At 39.7% G+C, this 19,768-nt stretch overlaps 1 protein-coding gene across 1 annotated transcript in view; it reads left to right on the forward strand.

Moving 5' to 3' along the window:
• Nucleotides 1-945: 945 nt before the first annotated feature.
• The window catches only part of col5a2a (collagen, type V, alpha 2a), a 47,303-nt gene continuing 28,480 nt past the window's right edge, over nucleotides 946-19,768 (forward strand). The window contains exon 1 of the mRNA XM_034221473.1: nucleotides 946-1,198. Within this exon, the coding sequence (XP_034077364.1) occupies nucleotides 1,108-1,198 (91 nt within the window). The 5' untranslated portion in view covers nucleotides 946-1,107. The remainder of the gene's footprint in view (nucleotides 1,199-19,768) is intronic.

Consider the following 19,768-nt stretch of genomic DNA (forward strand, 5'->3'; position numbering starts at 1 on the left):
TGAATCTATACATGTTATGTGTCTGCCTGTATCTGGCATGAAGATTGGATTTCGAATGACATGATATGTGTTGGCAATGACCAAAAAAATATCAGATTGTGTTGAATATCAGCCTTTTTCGTATTATTATATGTAAGGGTTCAGTTTAAGAACTTTTCACAAACTGACACTATATGTATCAGACAAATCTCACTGGGCTACTTTTACCTTTACAGTAGGTATCCAAATTATTTCACTCTTATCAGATTTTAAAAAGTATTAGCACTTTGTAGATTCCATGTTGTCGCCATAAATCAAGAGATGTTGTTGACCTCAGATTTCTCTCTAAATTTAAACTCTGGATTCCCAATCTTGACGACCTACAGTCGTGACCACCCACAGTGACGTCACACACAGTTTCACTTTGCTTTTTGTCTGCTTTTCTGCACTTTGCTTGTAGCTAAAGAGATGCTACAGAATACAAAAATAAAACAATTAACTGACAAGCTTGTATGTTTAAATTACTTCACTACAATTTCTCATCAGAAAAAGAGTTGTTATAAACTCTATTCTTGCTTTTAATTGGCCAGTAAAAAGGGATTCTGATCTTACTGTGGGTCTTGTTTGGTGCCCCAGAGACGGCAATAAAACAGCAGTTTTATGATCTTATTTAGCAACCACTTCTGAAAAGAGTCAAAAAATCAGTGACACCTCAAGACAAGCCAATGTCTTTTTTCCTTATCTGCTCCCTTGCATCTTTTACTGTTTGTTTTTTTAATACTAATACATTGTGAGATAACTAGACAGAAAGAAACGCAGGAAAGTATGAGAACTTGTGAACATGGGTGTAGTTCTCCCTCAGCCACAAAAGCCTGTGAGAGGATGGTTATGGGAGAGGGCTGACAAAAGGGGGAGGAAAATTAGGCTGGCCAGCATTCTTCTCATTTAAAGCTGTAACTACACAAAAAAGCACTCACGCAGTCGGGGCTGGGTCTGCTTGCTGCTTACAAGGAGAGCTACTCTTGAATTCATGGTGGTGCAGTGATAACCTGACATTTTTTTCTTTTCCTTTTCATCCTTTTTCCTCTTGCTTTACGCACAAGAAAGGCTCATGTCTTTTTTATAAACATGATGAGTTTTGTGAATTTAAGGAGTTTCCTTTTTCTGGTGGTCTCCGTCGCTCAGGTTTTGATTGTTACATGTCAAGACGCAACTAGTGGTAAGTGAACTCAACTGCTGTTTATTTTAACACCCAATTGTGTTGAATATAATGTGTGATGGTGGCTGATGGTTGCCCTTTGAATGGACTGGACATTGTCTTGGACTAGTGAGCAGTTGGATTAAGTAGTTCAATGTCAATGTTTTTGCCTGTTTGCTCTTGATTAAAGGAGAACTCATTCTTGATAAGACCTTTTATTACATATTGTTAACTTCCTACACCAAGCATTGGATCTTTTTGCTAAAGTCACTTCTCCTCACATGGCAACTTGATGTTCACTACTGCCTTGTTACAAATTGTGGTTTTACAGGACAATAGCTGAAAATGTAGTTACTGCACGGAACATGTGGGTAAGATCTCTGGTAGAGATGATTGAGACAAAACCTACCTAGTTATTAAAGACTAGCTTAGTGAAGATTTAAAAGAGATAATGGTAGATCTTATGTGGATTATCTGCAATAGAGGAACAAGCCCTTTATGTCAGGGAACAGTCCTGTGGACATCTGTCAGTGATTGCAAGTGATGTCACCCTCAGGCACTGAAAATGTGCAGTGGAGGGGAAATGAGCACCTTTGCGGTTTTGCATTACTCTTGGACTACTTCACCACTTTGGAACATTCATTAAGTGTTACCACAGCCATTTTCTTCCCCTTCGGACTTACATTGTACATCTGCAGAAAGGATTTCAGCACCAGCGCTTTCGCGCCTCTGAGGGACCACAGACTGCATGTTAATTCAGGCCAGATGTCAGGAGACATTGGAGGAGAGATGCTGTTGGAGCCTCTGACTCACTCTGTGCTGCTGAGGTCTTCAGCTGGCAACACAGAGCTAGAACACCTGAGTGTTCTTGTTTTACTTAACTGTGCTTCCCCCTTTTTTTCCCCAACTGAGTGTTTGATCTGGTGTGTCGTCACAGGGACTGTGTTGTTTCTACATATGATGTCATGGGCCACACTGATCACTGGAAAGTCAATTTGATTGGCCCCTGATGAAGAGTTGAGTTAAGCAGTGCCACACAGACAGTACTGTTTATTGTTTTAAAACCTATGGATACCTCTGGATAATTTAAGTTTTCTTTGACATTATATCATCAACTAAAATAAGTTGGCTTTACTCCGTAAATTCACATTAAGCAGAGACAGCTGTGTGATAGTGTGGCATCAGATAGAGCACCCCCCTGTGGTGAATGCAGCAAAGGGCCCAACACATCTCTCATAACAAATATTTCTGTCCCTGCCTTTCTGTTTTGTTCCAACATATATTTTAACTCTGCTAATGCTGGACTTAACAAATAGGGTAACACTACAATTGAATTCATTTTCCCTGAATATATGGACCTTGAGTTATCTCTGAAAGAAATACGCGACTGTGAAAGAATAGCTGTTCTAGGCTGCTCTGTCGTGATCAGGAAAATTAACTATGTTAATCTGTTTGTCCTATTTAGTTCAAAGTTCTTATAGGCTTTGTTTTAAACTGTTTTCCATATGCCTGTGTCTCTCTATGTTGATCTTGCATACTTCTTTCCATGGAACAGTGGTGGGTGAGGCAATTGCCTTTGACCAAATTAAAACAGTGGAAAGTTCATGGTTTTGTAGACGAAGGGAAAATGTGGTTCACTAGCAGTTTGAGACAGTGTGTGTGTATGTGTGTGTGTGTGTTTTCAGATATATTTTTCACAAAATGACTAGTTAGTGTTATATTCAATGTTTTTATACTTTCCCATACAAATAAATTACATCATAAAGGGACAGGTCAAACAAACAAAGTACCTTTGCTGTTTGGTGTCCAGAAACTAAAAGAAAACATTGACTTATTTTAAGTTTAGTTTATAACCTCAGTTGTATAACCACACTGATCTTTGCCTTAACCCTAAGTACTGTTGTTGGGTTTTAAACCACGTGTCAAAAACTTTAAACTTAATCTCGGAGGAATGCTAATGCTAAGCTAACCACCAATGAGAGGCAACGAGAACATCATATGACACACTCAATTGTACACCTTCGAAACAATGCTGAAAATAGAGTACCACTGGGATATTGTGAACGCCAATGGCTACAAATACCAGTGTTCCTCCATTTAATTGGGACTTTTATGTGGAAAGTTGAAACTTTAAATTGAGTATGGTTAAATGTTGACGAAACTAAGTAATTGCAAGCAGTCTCATTGCTTTAGTAAACTATTAACACATTAAAGAATTTTTCTAATGAACTCAGCAAAAGTCCATGTTGAGGACCACAAGGTTATTGTAAAGACATCTGATTAATAGGACTTTTGTAGAATGTATTAAGTCAAGTATGGTTCTTTTGAAGACTGAAAACATCTTTAAAACAAATGTTGATTTTCTTTTTTAATCAATGCAGTTATGCAGCTCAAAATGAAAGTCATATGGTGGGCTGCACATGTGCGGAAAGTCTGCATGCAAAAGGACATAAGTTGGCAAATGAGATCAAGGAGCAGACTTTAGGCTTCAAGCAGTTGGAAATGGTGACGCCAGTACAGATTACCAGGAAAATAATGTGCAACCTTCATTGAAAACCTATGACCTGTAACTGGAGAAGCTGACATATTGAAATCCTTTGGAGAAAAGTTTACCGATGTGAACATGGAAAAAGGAAAATAAAACTGCAATAGATCTCTCGGTCCAATAATAAAAAAATAAAAACACGAAGCCAGCACACAGTTTTACCCTGGGAACATCGTGTCTAAGTGTGTGTGTGTGTGTGTGTGTGTGTGTGTGTGTGTGTGTGTGTGTGTGTGTGTGTGTGTGTGTGTGTGTGTGTGTGTGTGTGTGTGTGTGTGTTGACCATCGCTCCTCCCAGACGCTGACATAGCTGTAAAACATCTTAAAAGATGCCACTTAGCGCCATGCATCAAAGACTTAGTCTTGGTTACACCAGTGAATTACTTCATTACTAACATTCATCTTGATTTTGGATATTCACACAGCCAAATCAACTCAAAATGTGTTTCCCTCTGTGTGAGCAACACATGAGCAGAAAGCAAAAATCTGCTATTCAAAATCAACAAAACCTTCATGAGGTCACTGTCTTTCAAATTGGTTCCAGTTGTTGCCACATCACTGACATCGCAACAAATGGGCTGTTTTCTACCAAAGCTGAAACGTCCAAACATGTGAATTCAACCAGGTCCACAGACGGCCCTGATTAGAAACACATGCCGCATTTTTGTGGCATGACTTGATTACACGCCTCTTTTCTCCCAGAGTTTAAGGGGGACGGGCTCACCGAATTGTACATTGTGTTGAGTTACACGCTAAGAAGATAACGTTTTTACAGTGGTCTGATATATATAACGTCTGGTGGCGAACGCTGGGGTGTCTTGGTGGCACAGACGAAGGAGTTGATTGATTTTCAATAAAGATTGTGCCTGGAGGACTGCTCCATGGGAACTGCTTATAAACCAAATTATTGCAGTCTGCAAATGGAGGCTTGGGGTGGGGGGATGACTTCCAGATGTGAAAATAGTTGCTTTGGCAATATTTGGAATATCGTTTAAAAAAAAACGGCTTAGCCTTAAGATATAGTTGGAAATGGAGAACGATAACTGGATGCAAGATATACAGTGTCTATATTTCTTTACATTGACGTAAGTTTGTATACTACTGGCTGATGGTTTGCCTAAACAGTTTTCTCCCGGAACATTACTCCTCCGCAGGTTCAAGTTAAAGTAACTATTTGTTCGAAAGCCTTGCAATTATAGCTCTCCTCTGACAGACTTCCTGGTCCTTGATTGCCACTTAGTTTTCTCTGCCCTGTCATCCTCTCAGTCTGTCCTGTGAGAGGATGACAGGACACAATGTAAACACAGAAGGGAAGCGCTTCCCGAGCGCTATAATTCTCTTTATTTCATTCTAATTAAGAATGTGCCAAAACTGCTTCTCATACTAGTTACATGGAAGAGATTGGCCCCTTCATTTGTTTGTGATAGAACCTAAATAAAACAAATTCAATGTTAACATCTGTGCTGTTTACAGTCAATTAATATTTGAAAAACGTTATAAATAAAGGCGCCAACCAGGGTAGGAATTTCACGGCGGCCATGGCGGCCATGTCTGTCGTTGCCCCTCGGTCTGGCCGTTATGCCCCACAAATAATTGTACGTCCTACGGCCACCATGGCCTTTGTGCCCCTCACACTGTAAAAATCTCGAAGTTGCTTTGAAAGCGTCAGAGTAGTGGTCTGGACTCTGACTGCATTATGCATTGCTCTAATAGTGGTGAAGTCACACCCATCTACTTCCGGTCCATGGGACCTTATTTCGGAAAGATTATGTATTGAAGTCAATGGAGAGAGAAAACTTATCTTTCGATCCCGTTTGAATTGTGCCATGAATTACACATATGATGTTTGTCAATCTTAAAAAATCATTTCCATGTCAAAAAAGTCACAGTTTGTCGTAAAACTGTTGAAATATAAGACTATGAAAAATACGCAACTAGAAAGACTACAAATCCCAGAGTCACGTAAGTGATGTCATAACTGATGTCTAACTTTATAACTTTATTTATTTTCCTCCACTAAATAAGAGATAGCTAAGATAAGATAACTTTAACAAGATGCCTGTGTGCTTAGTACCAGGTTGTTATCATACCAGCAATGGGTCTTGCTCGTTCTTTCGCTTCCCATCTGATGAAAGGACCAGGAGTGGCTGGATCAAGTTAGCTACCTAGCTAGTAGCAAGCACGTTAGTTAGCCTTAGCCTTGTCATTTTTATTAGCCTTAACATTAAGTAACCCAAAATGTTAAACAGTAAGAGTAGTAGTCATATTTCGTGAACCCTTTGAAGAGTACTGTCACACCGGTGTGATCTTTCTATAATACACCCTTTAACCCCGGGGGAGAAATGCTAACGCTAACGCTACATTAGCATCGGCAATCTTTTCTACTTCATGCTATCTGCACAAATGGTTGACATTAAACATTAAAAAGATCAGGCAGTTCAGAGAGAATCAAAGGAAGGCAGGCAGGCAGCTTTGCATGACATTCTTCTGGACGTGTTTCATTGTGGTGATAGAGAGGGTAGTCAATCCCTTTTTTGGACAGTAGTGACGGCCATCTTGGTGACGTGTGTTGTTGTGCGAGACCAGAGATGTAGTTCATTGAGCGTTTCACGCAAAAAATGTTGTTACTTCACAGTTTTACGAAGCATTTTTTATTTATTTTTGACTTGCAAAATTATCTTTTGAATTGACAAACATCATAGGCTATGTGTAATTTGTGGCACAATTCAAACGGGATCGAAAGATAATCTTTCTCTCTCCATTGACTTCAATACATCATTTTTCCGAAATAAGGTCTCATGGAGGTCCACCGGAAGGGGAGGGACTTCGCCACTCTATCACGAGTTTCACCGCGGCTGTCAGCTGTGTTGACCCGAGAGGGGGCGGGGCTTATGTAAATACTGTGGTAGAAACCAACTACAACAACCTTAACATATTTTACCGTGATTTATTGTAATAGGCCTGCACGTTTAAAAAATGATGCCGAAGTAACAAAATACTGATACCGGTTAGTAAAAAACATGAATTAATGACAAGACGGCAGGCGAAAAACCTTTTAAAAGGCGTGTTTTCTGAATGGAGATCGGATCAATCAGGCTAAACTAACCTGTAGCTGCTCCGTCCAAACTCACAACAACGTCCTAAAGACAGAAATAAAGCAGTGAGAGTATTCACCATGACACAGACAGTCTGTGGTTTGTACATGTTTAACTTTTGTCCAGTTTCTGAACAGATATGAGGAGCTGTGAGCTCTGTGTGCTAACAGCTAATGGCTGATGTTTTGGTTTTCTGATTCAAGGTCAGTGGCTGAGAAGCTCACTGCTGATTGATTGGCAACTGTGAGAACGCGTCACACGGATTTGACGCTCGAGTTGAACAAATTGATTAAAGAGACTCTCGTACACACACACACACACACACACACACACACACACACACACACACACACACACACACACACACACACACACACACACACACACACAGACTTTTGCATTTCAAAGTATTTCTTGTTCATACAGTTGAATATTTGAGCTTCACTGTGCACTGCTGAATGATTATGTGCAGAGTTTGACCCTTGAAGGCTGTTTATTTTGCTCTGAAATTGAATATATTTGTTGCATATAATAGAATTTTAGATTTTTAGATTTCATTTCTGATTTGTGAATGGGAGAAGTAGTAGATAGAAAACATAGCAAACACTAATTATTCAAATTAGAGTATTTCATTTTATATACGGTAATACTAAGGAGGCATAGGCCTATATGATGATATAATGTTCGACATTATTGATATTAAAAAAGTGATTTGTTTTCCATGTCATTGGTGTGTTTTACTTATCAGAAAGTGAAGTTATTCATTTTGTAAGCTCCAAATCCAAATGTTTCCCTCAATGCGTGCCCTAAAAAAATGTGTGACACCAAAGGCCAAATGGCCTTGCCCCTAAAATGACGAAATTCCAAGCCTGGCGCCAACTACAGATTTATGATGATGACATCAATATAATGTCAGATTGGGCTTTTCATTCTTTTATTCTTAAAAACAACTTTGAATTGAGAGGTTTCAAAAAAAGTATGCATATTTAAGGCAATAGGGCCTGAAAACTGGCTATCCTCTTGCATCATGGGAAATGCAGGACCCTGGATATCTTAGATGCTGCTACTTCAATGTCCTCCATTTACAAATATTTGTACTCATTTGTGTCAACCTTTTTAGGCTCACATTATCTCTCTTTCAACAATTAAAAAGTAATAATATCAATCGTGAAATGTCAGGAAAAACAAACATGACCGCCATGCCTTTTGAAAAGAACAGTTCTCCTGTACAGTGAGTGTTGATACAGCTGTTTGTATTTTTTTCAGGAGGTCAGGAGGACTCTTGCCCTTTGGAGCTAATCCTCTGCAGGTTGGCAGGCCTTAGTGTACTATAGCACTCCCTCTGAACATGTCTCTCTCTCCCCTGGTGACTTTTCAAAGGCTGCTGTAATTGCTTAAAATCTTCCAATTTCATGAGATGTTGGGTCCCATCTGGACTCCCTCTCTCTGTGGCCAAGTGCTTTGGGCCAGCTAATGATTCAGCAAAATTAGATTATAGTTTCTGTTGAGTAATTTTCGCAGCAAAGAAGAGTGTCATTGTCAGTAATAAGCATACAAAGGCATGCAAACATTTCCTGTCATGACAAAGCTAAGCTTTAGAGATACTGTAATCTATAGTTTTTGCTTTAGAAATAATGGCATTTTAATAACAAGAAACACCCAAGATGTAGCCTTCTTGTCATACATTCTTCAAAACGACAAACAAGTCCGACTCTCAAGCATCACTTGCTTGTACGCCGCAACATGGTGTCTGTCAGCCATAATTGCAGGTTGTGGTCTGACCTAAATTCTAAGTTGTAGCTAGGTTGTGTATATTACATCTGCAGTGGGTGAACGAGTGGAGCTACATGGGTGACAAGGGTTAGCAATGTGGCCTGAGTTATGTTTAGGCTCCAAACAACGTGTTGGACAGCTGATTGACTCGATGGTGAAGGCCTCATATAAGTGTGGTGAAATGGCTCAGGGCCAGTTCTGTATGCAGGTGGTCCTTCTTTAGTGGAGCCCAAGCCGATGAAGTGTCACTACTGCAAATAAATAGATATAAATAAATAACATTAGACTGTATAGGTGATTAGTTTTTAGTTAAGAACTACAGTACCTATGTGATTTTAAGCAGGAGGCAACATAAACAGCAGGCTCTGCATTGCTTTAAACTGAAAAATTGTGGATTTATTATACTCAGACTCTTCTCAAACACAGTTTCTATGCATCTCTACAGAAAGTGATGCAATGTGGAACAACCCACGTAATCAATTTTAGGGCTGTCTTAGACTTAAGAAATTCTTAGTCGACTAACACTCATGCGATAAGTTGATTTAATCGTCTCTCCATAAAGAACACCTGCATCTTGAGTTTACCACAGATAGGCTTTTGGCTAATACGTTTCTTGGAAATAGGTAACTTCGCAAAATAAATTATTGAAAAATTACCAAGTCACTCAAGAAATTCATAGAGGAGAGGTTATGAGGCATAAAGAGCAAAAAAGTCTGCATAGAGAGGTCAATGAGGATGGAAGCATTGAAGGATATCATGTTGTATGAGGATACGTTGTTTTACTTGATGTTGATTGTGCATGATACATGCCTTGACTGAGTTGCACCACATCATTGGATTCCCCTGTTCAGTGTCAGGACTTGTCTTGTGTACTTTATATTATCCACCAGATCAATAGAATACAGTCTTAAACCAAGAGGATCCATGAAAAAAAGAATAATTACAAACAATGATCTTCCATTGCTCCTCCAACAAAGATTATCTCCATGTTCATAAGTAAAAGGCATCAGCTTTTGAGAAGAGTTGCTTCCAACACACAAAGCTCTGGAGTCTTCTTAACCACAGAACTCAACAGAAGGGATGGTGTTTCTCAAAAATGTCTTCTACTATTAAACTCAGATTGTTTTAACTGAGAACAGCATCACATCTGGAAGCACAAAGTGAATCAGAAGTGCTGAAGAAGGGTTTCTTTTGCTATTTAGAAGACTTTTTTTTATTATATTGCCTGGTTTGCAAATCATTGGCATTGTTCGTTCCGATTCCTATGTGGCGGTCTCAAAAGATGTCCAGTTTAGATGTAAGTTATTCAGTAGAGAGAATGGTGCATATTTTAACACAATGTGAGTCTGTGCTGCCCTTAACTTTACTGGCCGCCATGTCCAGTGAGTGTTCCCGAACAAACACCTCTCACACAGAGCCAGACCCATGTAAATGTCTGCTTGTAGCCGATGACTCATGGCAGCCATTGAACCTATGATTTCACCAAAGGAGCAAAGCCCTGCTGCAGAGGAGACAGTGCAAAGCTACATGTATTTGGTGATTTAGTTATCATTAGTTTGTATTTAAATTCTAAGCTAGAAAATAAATCCGTAACTAGAGCGTGGACTTTCCCACAAGTGACCGCCTTTGGTTCGCCATGTTACTTAAAAATGTCACAAAGTTATTCTTGGCAAAATCATGATATATTTTTCTAAACCAACCAAAAGGTTGTGCTGCTTAGAGCTAACCAAGTTTGGTGCCGTTTTGTTTCAGTTTACAGCCCTAACCACATGCAACTGCATTCTTGGGGAGAATACATTTAACTAGAAGCATAATTAAAATTGCAATTTAGTTGTTTGTAAACTTAATTTTGTAGAACACATAGTTTTCATGAATCAAGTGACTTTACTGTTTAACTGTTTACGGTACATTGTGGAAAGTTAGAAACATTTCCAAAGGAAGAATAACCATTTCAAATTCTGGCATAGTAATTTACAGTCCACTATCTTTAAAATAAAATCCACATGAATGAAATCAAACCCTAGCACTTTGTACTTTTGTAAACACACTACTAGAGAATTAAAGCAAAGCCACATGGGTTTTCTTAAGACACAGTATTCTGCACAATAACCGTGTAATTACTCTATACTTTATTCTCTCCTTACTTAATCAGCCACAGTTCCACACCGACACATGCCTCAAGTTGGTGATGTGCACCATGCCAGGCTTTATTTACCTGGGCTCTGAGTACAGACTTTGCATCTTGATTTCTATTTCATCTCTTTCCCTGTCTTGTCTCTAAGCCTTTCACTGAGGTGGCCTGCTATTTAGGGGCTTCAGCTTTAAACATGGGATAAGAACAGAGGAGGAAACTTCATTTTATCATCATTTAACATCTATTACGAGAGGGCTGCAGCCAGAGGGGAGAGAACAAAGAGATAGAAGAGAAAGGAGGAGAGAGAGAGAGAGAGAGAGAGAGAGAGAGACAAAAAAAAAGAAGTCCGGGCAGGGGAAGAGAGGAGGGAAAAAAAAACAGGGGTGAGAATGTGATGGGGGTGGGAGATGCAGCAATGAGGGAAGCCCAGAGGATTGTTTGGGACACGTCATTTAAGGGTAAATACTTCTCTGTAGACTCAGCCTCTACCCCCTGCACATCGCAGTACTCTGCTCTACTCCAGCACAGGAAGTTCCATCTGTTTCTGCTCTGGTTGTTGTCACTAGCAACAATTTGATTCACAGTCAAATGAGAGAACACTTGAGATTAAAACATTGTTTTTTTCCGATTAGTGTTTGATTTTTTTGTGCAAATGCCTGCCTCTTCCGTGTAGAGTACCCACTTAATGAATAACATGTGATGGATAGTTGAGGGATATATATATATATATATATATAGTTTATATCCATTCGATCAGCAGGCTTTTTGTCTTTACTCCTTTAGAGCCTTTTTGGAGTCTGCCTTTTGGTGGACATGTTTAGGACTCAGCCAGCTGCTGATGACATGTTGAATAAAGTATGCAGCTGTTACTGATGGAGGGGCGGAGTTCCAGTAAACAAACTGCAGCACATCGCCCAAGAAATAATGCTCCGCTTGGCACTGATGGCGTTGCAAATAGAGTCCCAAGATGCTGGTTAAAGAGTGCTCCATTAGTTGATGCAGTTGGCGTTCTTCCATTGTGTCACAAGAACCTGGGTGGGAATATTTCCCTCATCCCTCTGTCATTAGGGAAATACAGATCCCTGTGTGGGAGAGAGAGTGTGTGTGCGTGTGTGTGTGTGTGTGTGTGTGTGTGTGTGTGTGTGTGTGTGTGTGTGTGTGTGTGTGTGTCTGTGTGTGTGTGTGTGTGTGTGTGTGTGTGTGTGTGTGTGTGTGTGTGTGTGTGTGAAAAATAAGGGAGACCAATTTATTTTTAGCAGATTTAAACACAACTAGTTCATGTTATGTTGAAACTCAAAGATGTATTTCACAGCTTATAAAATGGTCTTTATCTTTCATAGAAACATAACACTGTCTGACTAAGGAGTCGAAAGTTGCAAATATTTTAGGAATTTGCTCTTATTGATAGGGAAGAATGTTATTCCATTAACTCAAATGATTAAAAAAAACTACAACAACCAGAATGCATTGTGCTCGATATGCTGCTATCATCACCAGATGGCTTTGCTTGACTTTTGGCTGATGCAACTCTTCCTCCTTTTAGAGCCATAATGCCTCCGCACCGCATCTTTTTTTAAACTAACATCTTTGATAAGGATTATTTCCATTTGTTCAACATATGGACCTCTAGTGACTTTTACAACATCCCCACATTTGTTGGGTGAAAGCCCATTTTGTGCACAGGTATAACCTTTTCCAAAGTCATATACTTGGACATTGCTTGACCTGACCAGATGCATCACATCAGTTCTCCTCTGACCTCACCCCCTCTCTGTCTGCATCTGCCTCTACAGAAATGCAGGCTGCAGTACACTTCAAGGGGCTCCATTTAGCAATAAAGAGAAAGTGTGATAATTTATAAATACTTTGTGTCCCCTTGGGCACCAGCACGAGTGATGTCACCACAGAAAGGGGCCTCACAGTGTCAACCCCCTCTCAGGTTTTCTCTGCACTCACTTATCTGACCAGTGTCTACCAACAGCAGAGCTCATTTGTTTATCCCAGAATAAGGATCAGTGTAACAACTAATAGCAGTCCCATGTGGTTTGTGCCTGAGGAGAGGAAGCTATTAACCCTCCATGTCTGCTATCACAGTTGATAAAAAACAGGAAATTATTAAATGTATGCTTCACTTAGATATTTATAAACTAGGTGCAGATTACTTTCCTGTCAATTTAGTGACCAGCTTAAGGAACTCAGCATTTCAAGTCCAAATTTGAGCTTTCCATTTGGTTCAAATTGGGCTTGATTAAAATCAGAGGTGTTGTGTATGTCACTCATTTAACTCCGTTAATAACACACTGGAGAAGGCTGCAGTTTGACGTCACAACATCAACTGTTTAGAGCGGCAGGAACAGGAAACAAAAACAGACATGATTACCCCTGTGAGAAATAAGGAATTGGGATGGATATGGGACACAGTGTCCTTCCTGATACTACCACTGCCCAAACGGTTATCCCTCTGTGTTTTAGTTACAATGAAAATTCCCTAATTTCTGTTTGAATAATAATCCATGTAGATAAGAGCGTAATAAGAGCTTTAGTTCACCTGGAGTTAAGTCATGGTTTCCATTTCAGGGTTGATGCTGGGCTTACGCCAACTCAAGCTGTGCCTCTATAAACCTCTCCATAAAATCTGCTCTGTGATTGAGTTTCAGCCAATTGCAAAATGGCATTACTTTAAATACAGATGCGTCACATGACCTCTAAAAGAACATCTTCCAGCAGTGATGGGTCATTATGCACCTTTCTGCATCTTGGTTTTGGCTTTTCAAGCCCTGCATTCACTCCCTCGTACTGCTTCTTCCATACATTTAAGCCGCTGATAAATAAGTCAAGTAGAAATCGATTACAACATTCATGGAGAAAGTCATTACTGTCATGTTTAATTTGTTTTACAAAGTATGGAAGATAATTAAAGGGGATCTATTCTGCTCTTTTTCAGGTTCAGGAAAAGTAAAACCTCAAAAAGAATAAAAGGTTGTTTTACTTTAAGTGTGTGTGTGTGTGTGTGTGTGTGTGTGTGTGTGTGTGTGTGTGTGTGTGTGTGTGTGTGTGTGTGTGTGTGTGTGTGTGTGTGGTGTGTGTGTGTGTGTGTGTGTGTGTGTGTGTGTGTGTGTGTGTGTGTGTGAGAATACATTTGGCTTTTTTAAAGGCCGTTTAAGAGGAGTCATATGTTGCAGACATTCTCAAGAAAGCACCAGCTAAAATCACAGTAATGTCAAGCCTGTGACCTCAGACCATGCAATTCTGTTAAAAGTATACATATTTTTTAAATGTCTTCTGCCTGTCGCAGCCTGGCTGTTGCATCACTTCTCTGAGCCGTTAGAATAACACGGAAAGAAGAGAAAAAGAACAGAGACTTAAAGGGAAAAACAGAGGAGTGTGGAGGAAAAGTCCAGAAAGCAGCCTGCATGCTTTGATAGGGATAAGAGGGAGGAAAAGGAGATTTGAGAGCTTGACGGGGATATGAGAAAATGCAGGCTAATGCGAAAAAGAAAGAGTGGGATTTAAAACGGAGCCTCCGGCGGCCATTTGGTTTGAGGAGTGGAAGCAGCATCCTGAAAATGCTGCAGCTCTGAGGTCAGACAAAATGAGGAGGCAATACATCTCTGCTGCTTCGAGCCTGCTCCCCCTCCATTGAAATAATACGCTTCATGAAGCGACTCCTTCCCAACCCGAAGAACAGTCGGACATGTTTATCCCATCATCTGCATTAAGATAGTTAGAAATGTTCCAAAAGGAAAAGTCTCTGTTACATGTTCAGCTGTGACCATATGCTGTACTGTTATCTGAAAGGCAATGGTGGATGTTCCTCAGTACATTTCATCATTTCAGGTACTTCTTTCTGCATTGAGTATCTTTCATTGTAATACTTGAAGTTATACAAAAGTAGTTGAAAAATGTCAGCAGTGCTTTTTGTATATGCCAGATTCAAGATTCACAGGTTGTAATGTCATTACATTTGATTATATCTGTAGGTACTTTTATGTGTGCAAAGCAGGACTTTGACTTGTAGTATTTGCAGTGTGGTATGAGTACTTAAATTGCGTAACAAATTACTTAAGGTACTGAACACTTCCTCCGCCACTGCAACACTTGTTGTTAATGAAGATGTTACTGCGGTATTCAGCACTCAGAGGGGAAATAGATAGCAACATGTTGTGTTAATGTAGCGGCCTGTGATTGAGATTCTGTCCTCACATCTCCAGAGAGAGGGAGAGGAAGAGACATTCTGCACACTGAGGCAGAAACCAGATGTGTTGAGAGCTGCAGGCAGTGCGGATAGCAGAGCAGAGCATGCATTTTATTTATTCAAACTGTTGGCCAACCGCAATCACAAAAACACATTTACTCATTTATCCTTTATTGTCTAGCCATGCACATCATTTTATAATTCTTACTAAGGTGATGAGATGTCTAAAATGTATTCCATATGCATACCATTCCTCAGGATAACTAGCAAAGCATGCAGTCAGCAGGGCCTATTTCTTTGGTGGAAAAGAGCTCAAATCAAACAGTTGACAGTGAGCTCTGTGGATGACCAAGATTAGCATTTTCAATGCTTATTATTCATCAGCACAGTACAAGATTTAGTACATAGAAACTACATTTCCCAAGTGCTGTATCTTTCACCAGCAGGGTTGCATACTGCCAATGATTAGATTAGTATTGTTGAGCTGTGCCTGCCTGTCCAGTAGGGATGTGCATCTCCATCACTGAGGCCGATGCGATGCGCATCTCGATACGTTGCCACGATACGATACATTAACGATACATTTGAAACACCAGGCGATGCGATACGATACGATTCACCCCTGTTGCGATACAGTTCGATACGATTTGATTCAACATTATGCGATTCGGTGCGATACGATGCGATTCAACACGATGCAGGACAGAGGATTTTTGTTTTATTCCTTATATGCAGCAAATCATACATTAACAAAAAAGTGCTTTACATATTTGGTACTGCACATCCCATCATGCCGTTTATTTTGTTACCTTTAAAAGCTCTCCAGAGTACAATTGTATAACACCTCACAGTTAAACAATGTAAGGATGCATTGCTCATGATTAACAATGTGCAAATAACAGCTACCATAGAGCAATGCCCATACAGCTGCCAGCCTGATGTGCTTAACACTCATTCATAGGCTAACTCACCAGTGAGCAGAAAGCGGTGGGTTCTATATGAACAATAAATAATACAAATAACCTTTCACAAACAGGTATTTCATAACTGCTTACAGTGAGGAATACATTTAAATTATTATTGGCCGTCACAGGCTGCTGTAAACTAAACACCACTCTCTCTGACAGAACACCTCACTGAGTGATTTAACTCATATGTCTAACTTTGAGGTTTCTCTTTTCAGCCGCAGACCCCATGTCGCCTCTTTATGTGCGTCGCTAAGTTCCTCGTACTACTTGTGTACTTTAAATCGGCTCGGCATCGTTAACAATTTGCGAGCGATTTTTCAAGTTGACCGTCTGTGCCGCGCACATATACCATCAGGACGTTACTGATGGGGTGCGGCTGCGGAGTGATACTGTGTGTATGCAAGCCCGCATCTAGGACGGATCTATGTATCATGGCTGTAGACCTGATAAGTAATAAAGATACCTCATACAAAGGTCTACGGATACCTTATTACTCTCCATGACCTGCGGTCAACTATATAGCCTAGCATAAAGGACTATTACACCGTCTTTCTTGAACAATCCGAAGTGTTGCCAAACGTTTGATTTGTAGGTATTTTTCGGTGCGCTGTGTTTCTCTTTCTCCTCGACTTCCGTGTGTGTTGATAACTGAGACTCTCGGCCTCCGTAGTGGCGAAGATATCAAAGATCGTATCTGCTGAGCGTTGACAAGATTAGGGGATTTTATATGAATGAATCGGTTTTTTACCGATGCAAAGACGCTATGCAATCGATGCATCGCGAGTTCAACCCGGTTCAACCCAAACTGTAGCCGATGTGCACTCTTTCAACCGGTGCACTCGCATCTTGAACGTTTATGCCGATGCACCGATGCGAATCGGTGAATCTTAACATCTCTACTGTCCAGTGTTGAATCGTGTTTACTCTGATGAAGATCTGTCAGACTGGGAGCTCAAGGTAAACGGGATCTAAGTGTGCAGATACCTCTTCTATTAGGTAAGACAGATAGCTTCAAACTAAGTGAATTTGAAATGATAAAGATGGCTACAAATGTGGCTTCCAATGCTTGACCCTGACTTCAAGCTAAATCATGACATTGAGGGTATGAAACGTTTTGCCAGTGAAATGAAATAATCATTATAACCTAAATGGTCACTGGCTTTTACTTCCAAGATTGATTGTGAACAAAGTACAAGTTGTAGTAGTTGTGAGGAACCCTCAGGGGATGAAACATGTGGATGATGATGTCGAGGAGACATGCACATCCTCCATAATGCTTGTACGATTTTACTCTAGATACGATATATTTCACTGCCATTTGTTCTTCAGATACATTCGTCTGAAACCCTAGTCCTCATGGTCTTCCTCTGTGTTTCAGTCCCATGTCTCTCCTCTCCACAGTTATGCTTCACATCTGGCTGTGTGCTCAGTTGAAGTGAAACACCGGGGTGCTCTGACCTCTTATATGTTACCGCTCTGCTCTCTCAACTGGAATGTTTGACGTCACATTTTCCTCCACTGCATATCTGCTTTTACTTGGACCAGCCTCGTGTCATACTGTTCATTGATTAAGAATTAAGACATTATCAATATGTGACCCGCTCTATCGAAATCAGTCGGAAGTCGCAACGGCTCATTTCAAAATAAACGTGGATTTACGTAAAAAACAATTTTTTCAGGGTTCGGGTGTTTTGTTTGATTTTAAACAAACAAAGTCTTGGCTTTCAGAATATGAAACTTTTATTTCCAAAATCACACGATAAATACATTTTTGAAGCTTGTAAAGGGACGAAGACAGGCACCTCTCACTCGCAATCTGCTCTTCCGCAGCGCCGCCCCCCCTCCCTCCGGCTGAAATTATGAATGTAAGAGTATAGTAATCATAGATAACACGGCAGGGTCCGTTACAGTTTGTTTTCATCTGATTTCAATTAAACAAAGTCTTGGCTTTCAGAATATTAAACTTGTTTCGGAAAATTCAGATGATAAATACAGCTTTGAAGCTTGTAACGGCATAATTACAAGCGGAGAACGGAGTAATTTAACGTCACAGCAGGCATAACAACAGCCGGTGTTTCTCGTGAGAGTTTTCCCCGGGACACAAACACAATACACACAAACGCAAAATTACACAAACACACACACACACACACGTATACACACACACTCGCGAGCTTCCCATCCAAACGAAAATATCTTCCCTCCGTAGTATTTTGATCATTTGCTAATAACCAATCAGATCGATGGATTCCAGAGAAGAGGACACTTTGAAGGCCTTTTTCTCAAAATGATGACTCTGTAACAGTCTTTATATAATGTGACATATTTCGCTTAATATTTGCAGTACAAAAACAATCCTGATATCATTAGAAAGCTAGGAATATCCTCTTTCCAACAGTATATACAACTCAAAATGTGTCTTCGGGTCAATGCGACTGATTTCGATGGAGCAGGTCACATATGTATAGGAGTGGAGATTAAATAATGATGAAGTACTCTTTGTCATGTAGCATGGGACTGTCTGCGTGTTATAAGCAGCACCAACAGGAGATGTCTCAGAGTTGAATGTGTTTTATCATGGAGCTGATGGCTGGCTGGCTATGAAGACTGACTCAGTAGTGTAATGTATATTATTTGCAAATACATACTGTATATTATACACGTGGTGTATTGAAATGGCACAATGACAGGAAAGTGCATATTGCATTTTTTTTTCAATTTTTCTGAAAAAATGTTTCACTGAGGATAAAAAGGCATTAAAAGTTATCATTCATTTAGAACTTTAATGTGCCAGTATCAGCCATGCCGGACAATGTTACAATCATATTTAAACTTTCACTTGTAACATTTTATGAAGAAACTTTATAATACACATTAGCATGTAAATAAGGCCTACTAAAAAGTTAATATACAGTATAATAAAATCTTTCAAAATTGGTGGGTTAGATTTCCGCTCAAAATGTTCTTATGATGTACAGTATAGGATAAGTAATTTCAATGCACAATAACACAGGGAAAGAGTGAAATAATCTATCGAATGTGCACATGTAAATCATGCTATCCTCTTTCGTCCTTGCTAAACAAGTGACGGAACACTTTAGACAAAAACCAGTGTCAGTACAAAACATCAATTAACACAAACAAAAGAGAGACGTGAAGAAAAACTGTCAAATTTACATAAACATTTCTTTTTTAATGCCTGTCTTCATTTATTGGTAGAACTTTTCTTCATTGCCAATTATTCCAATGTTTCCATTTTCAGTTGAAGGTTGTTTATTCATGCCAGTTCTTTGTGTCCGTGGCCAAGGCTCCTTTCCTGTTCTCGCCTCATAGCGAAGCATCACATTGTCCACATTCAGTCAAGTGTGACAGTGTGCGTTATTGACCATGATCAATGTGCAGTGGAAAGAGCTTGAGAGGATATGCAAACCACATGTTTGACACGTTACCAACACTGTGTTAGCTTTGAGTTCCAACAGCTTTACCTGATAAAGACAAACTCTCATGTTGTTGTGCTTTTGTCTTTGAAGAAATTCCACACTAACCAAAAAAACTAAAAGGCAGGCTAATGGATTATGTTGTTGCATGAATTCAGTCTGAAGTTTTCTTTTCCTGAATGCCTTATGATTGTGTTTGTGTGAAGGCACTTGACAGTAACATGGAACTACTGAAAGTCATCAAACCAATTGACTAAAGTTGTCTTAAAGGCTTTGAGAACTGAAACAAAAACACACTTATTTGAGCTGTAACATGCATGAACTTTTACCTAACCCAATCAGGTCGTTTGTTTTGCCTTAACATAACCAAGTAGTTGTATTGTTAAAATGTTTAGTTACTTTTAAGCAACAACCACATCTTTAAAACTACATTTGGGAGGAAGCAGT

This window comes from Gymnodraco acuticeps, unplaced genomic scaffold, assembly GCF_902827175.1.
Source record: "Gymnodraco acuticeps unplaced genomic scaffold, fGymAcu1.1, whole genome shotgun sequence".
Lineage (NCBI taxonomy): Eukaryota > Metazoa > Chordata > Actinopteri > Perciformes > Bathydraconidae > Gymnodraco > Gymnodraco acuticeps.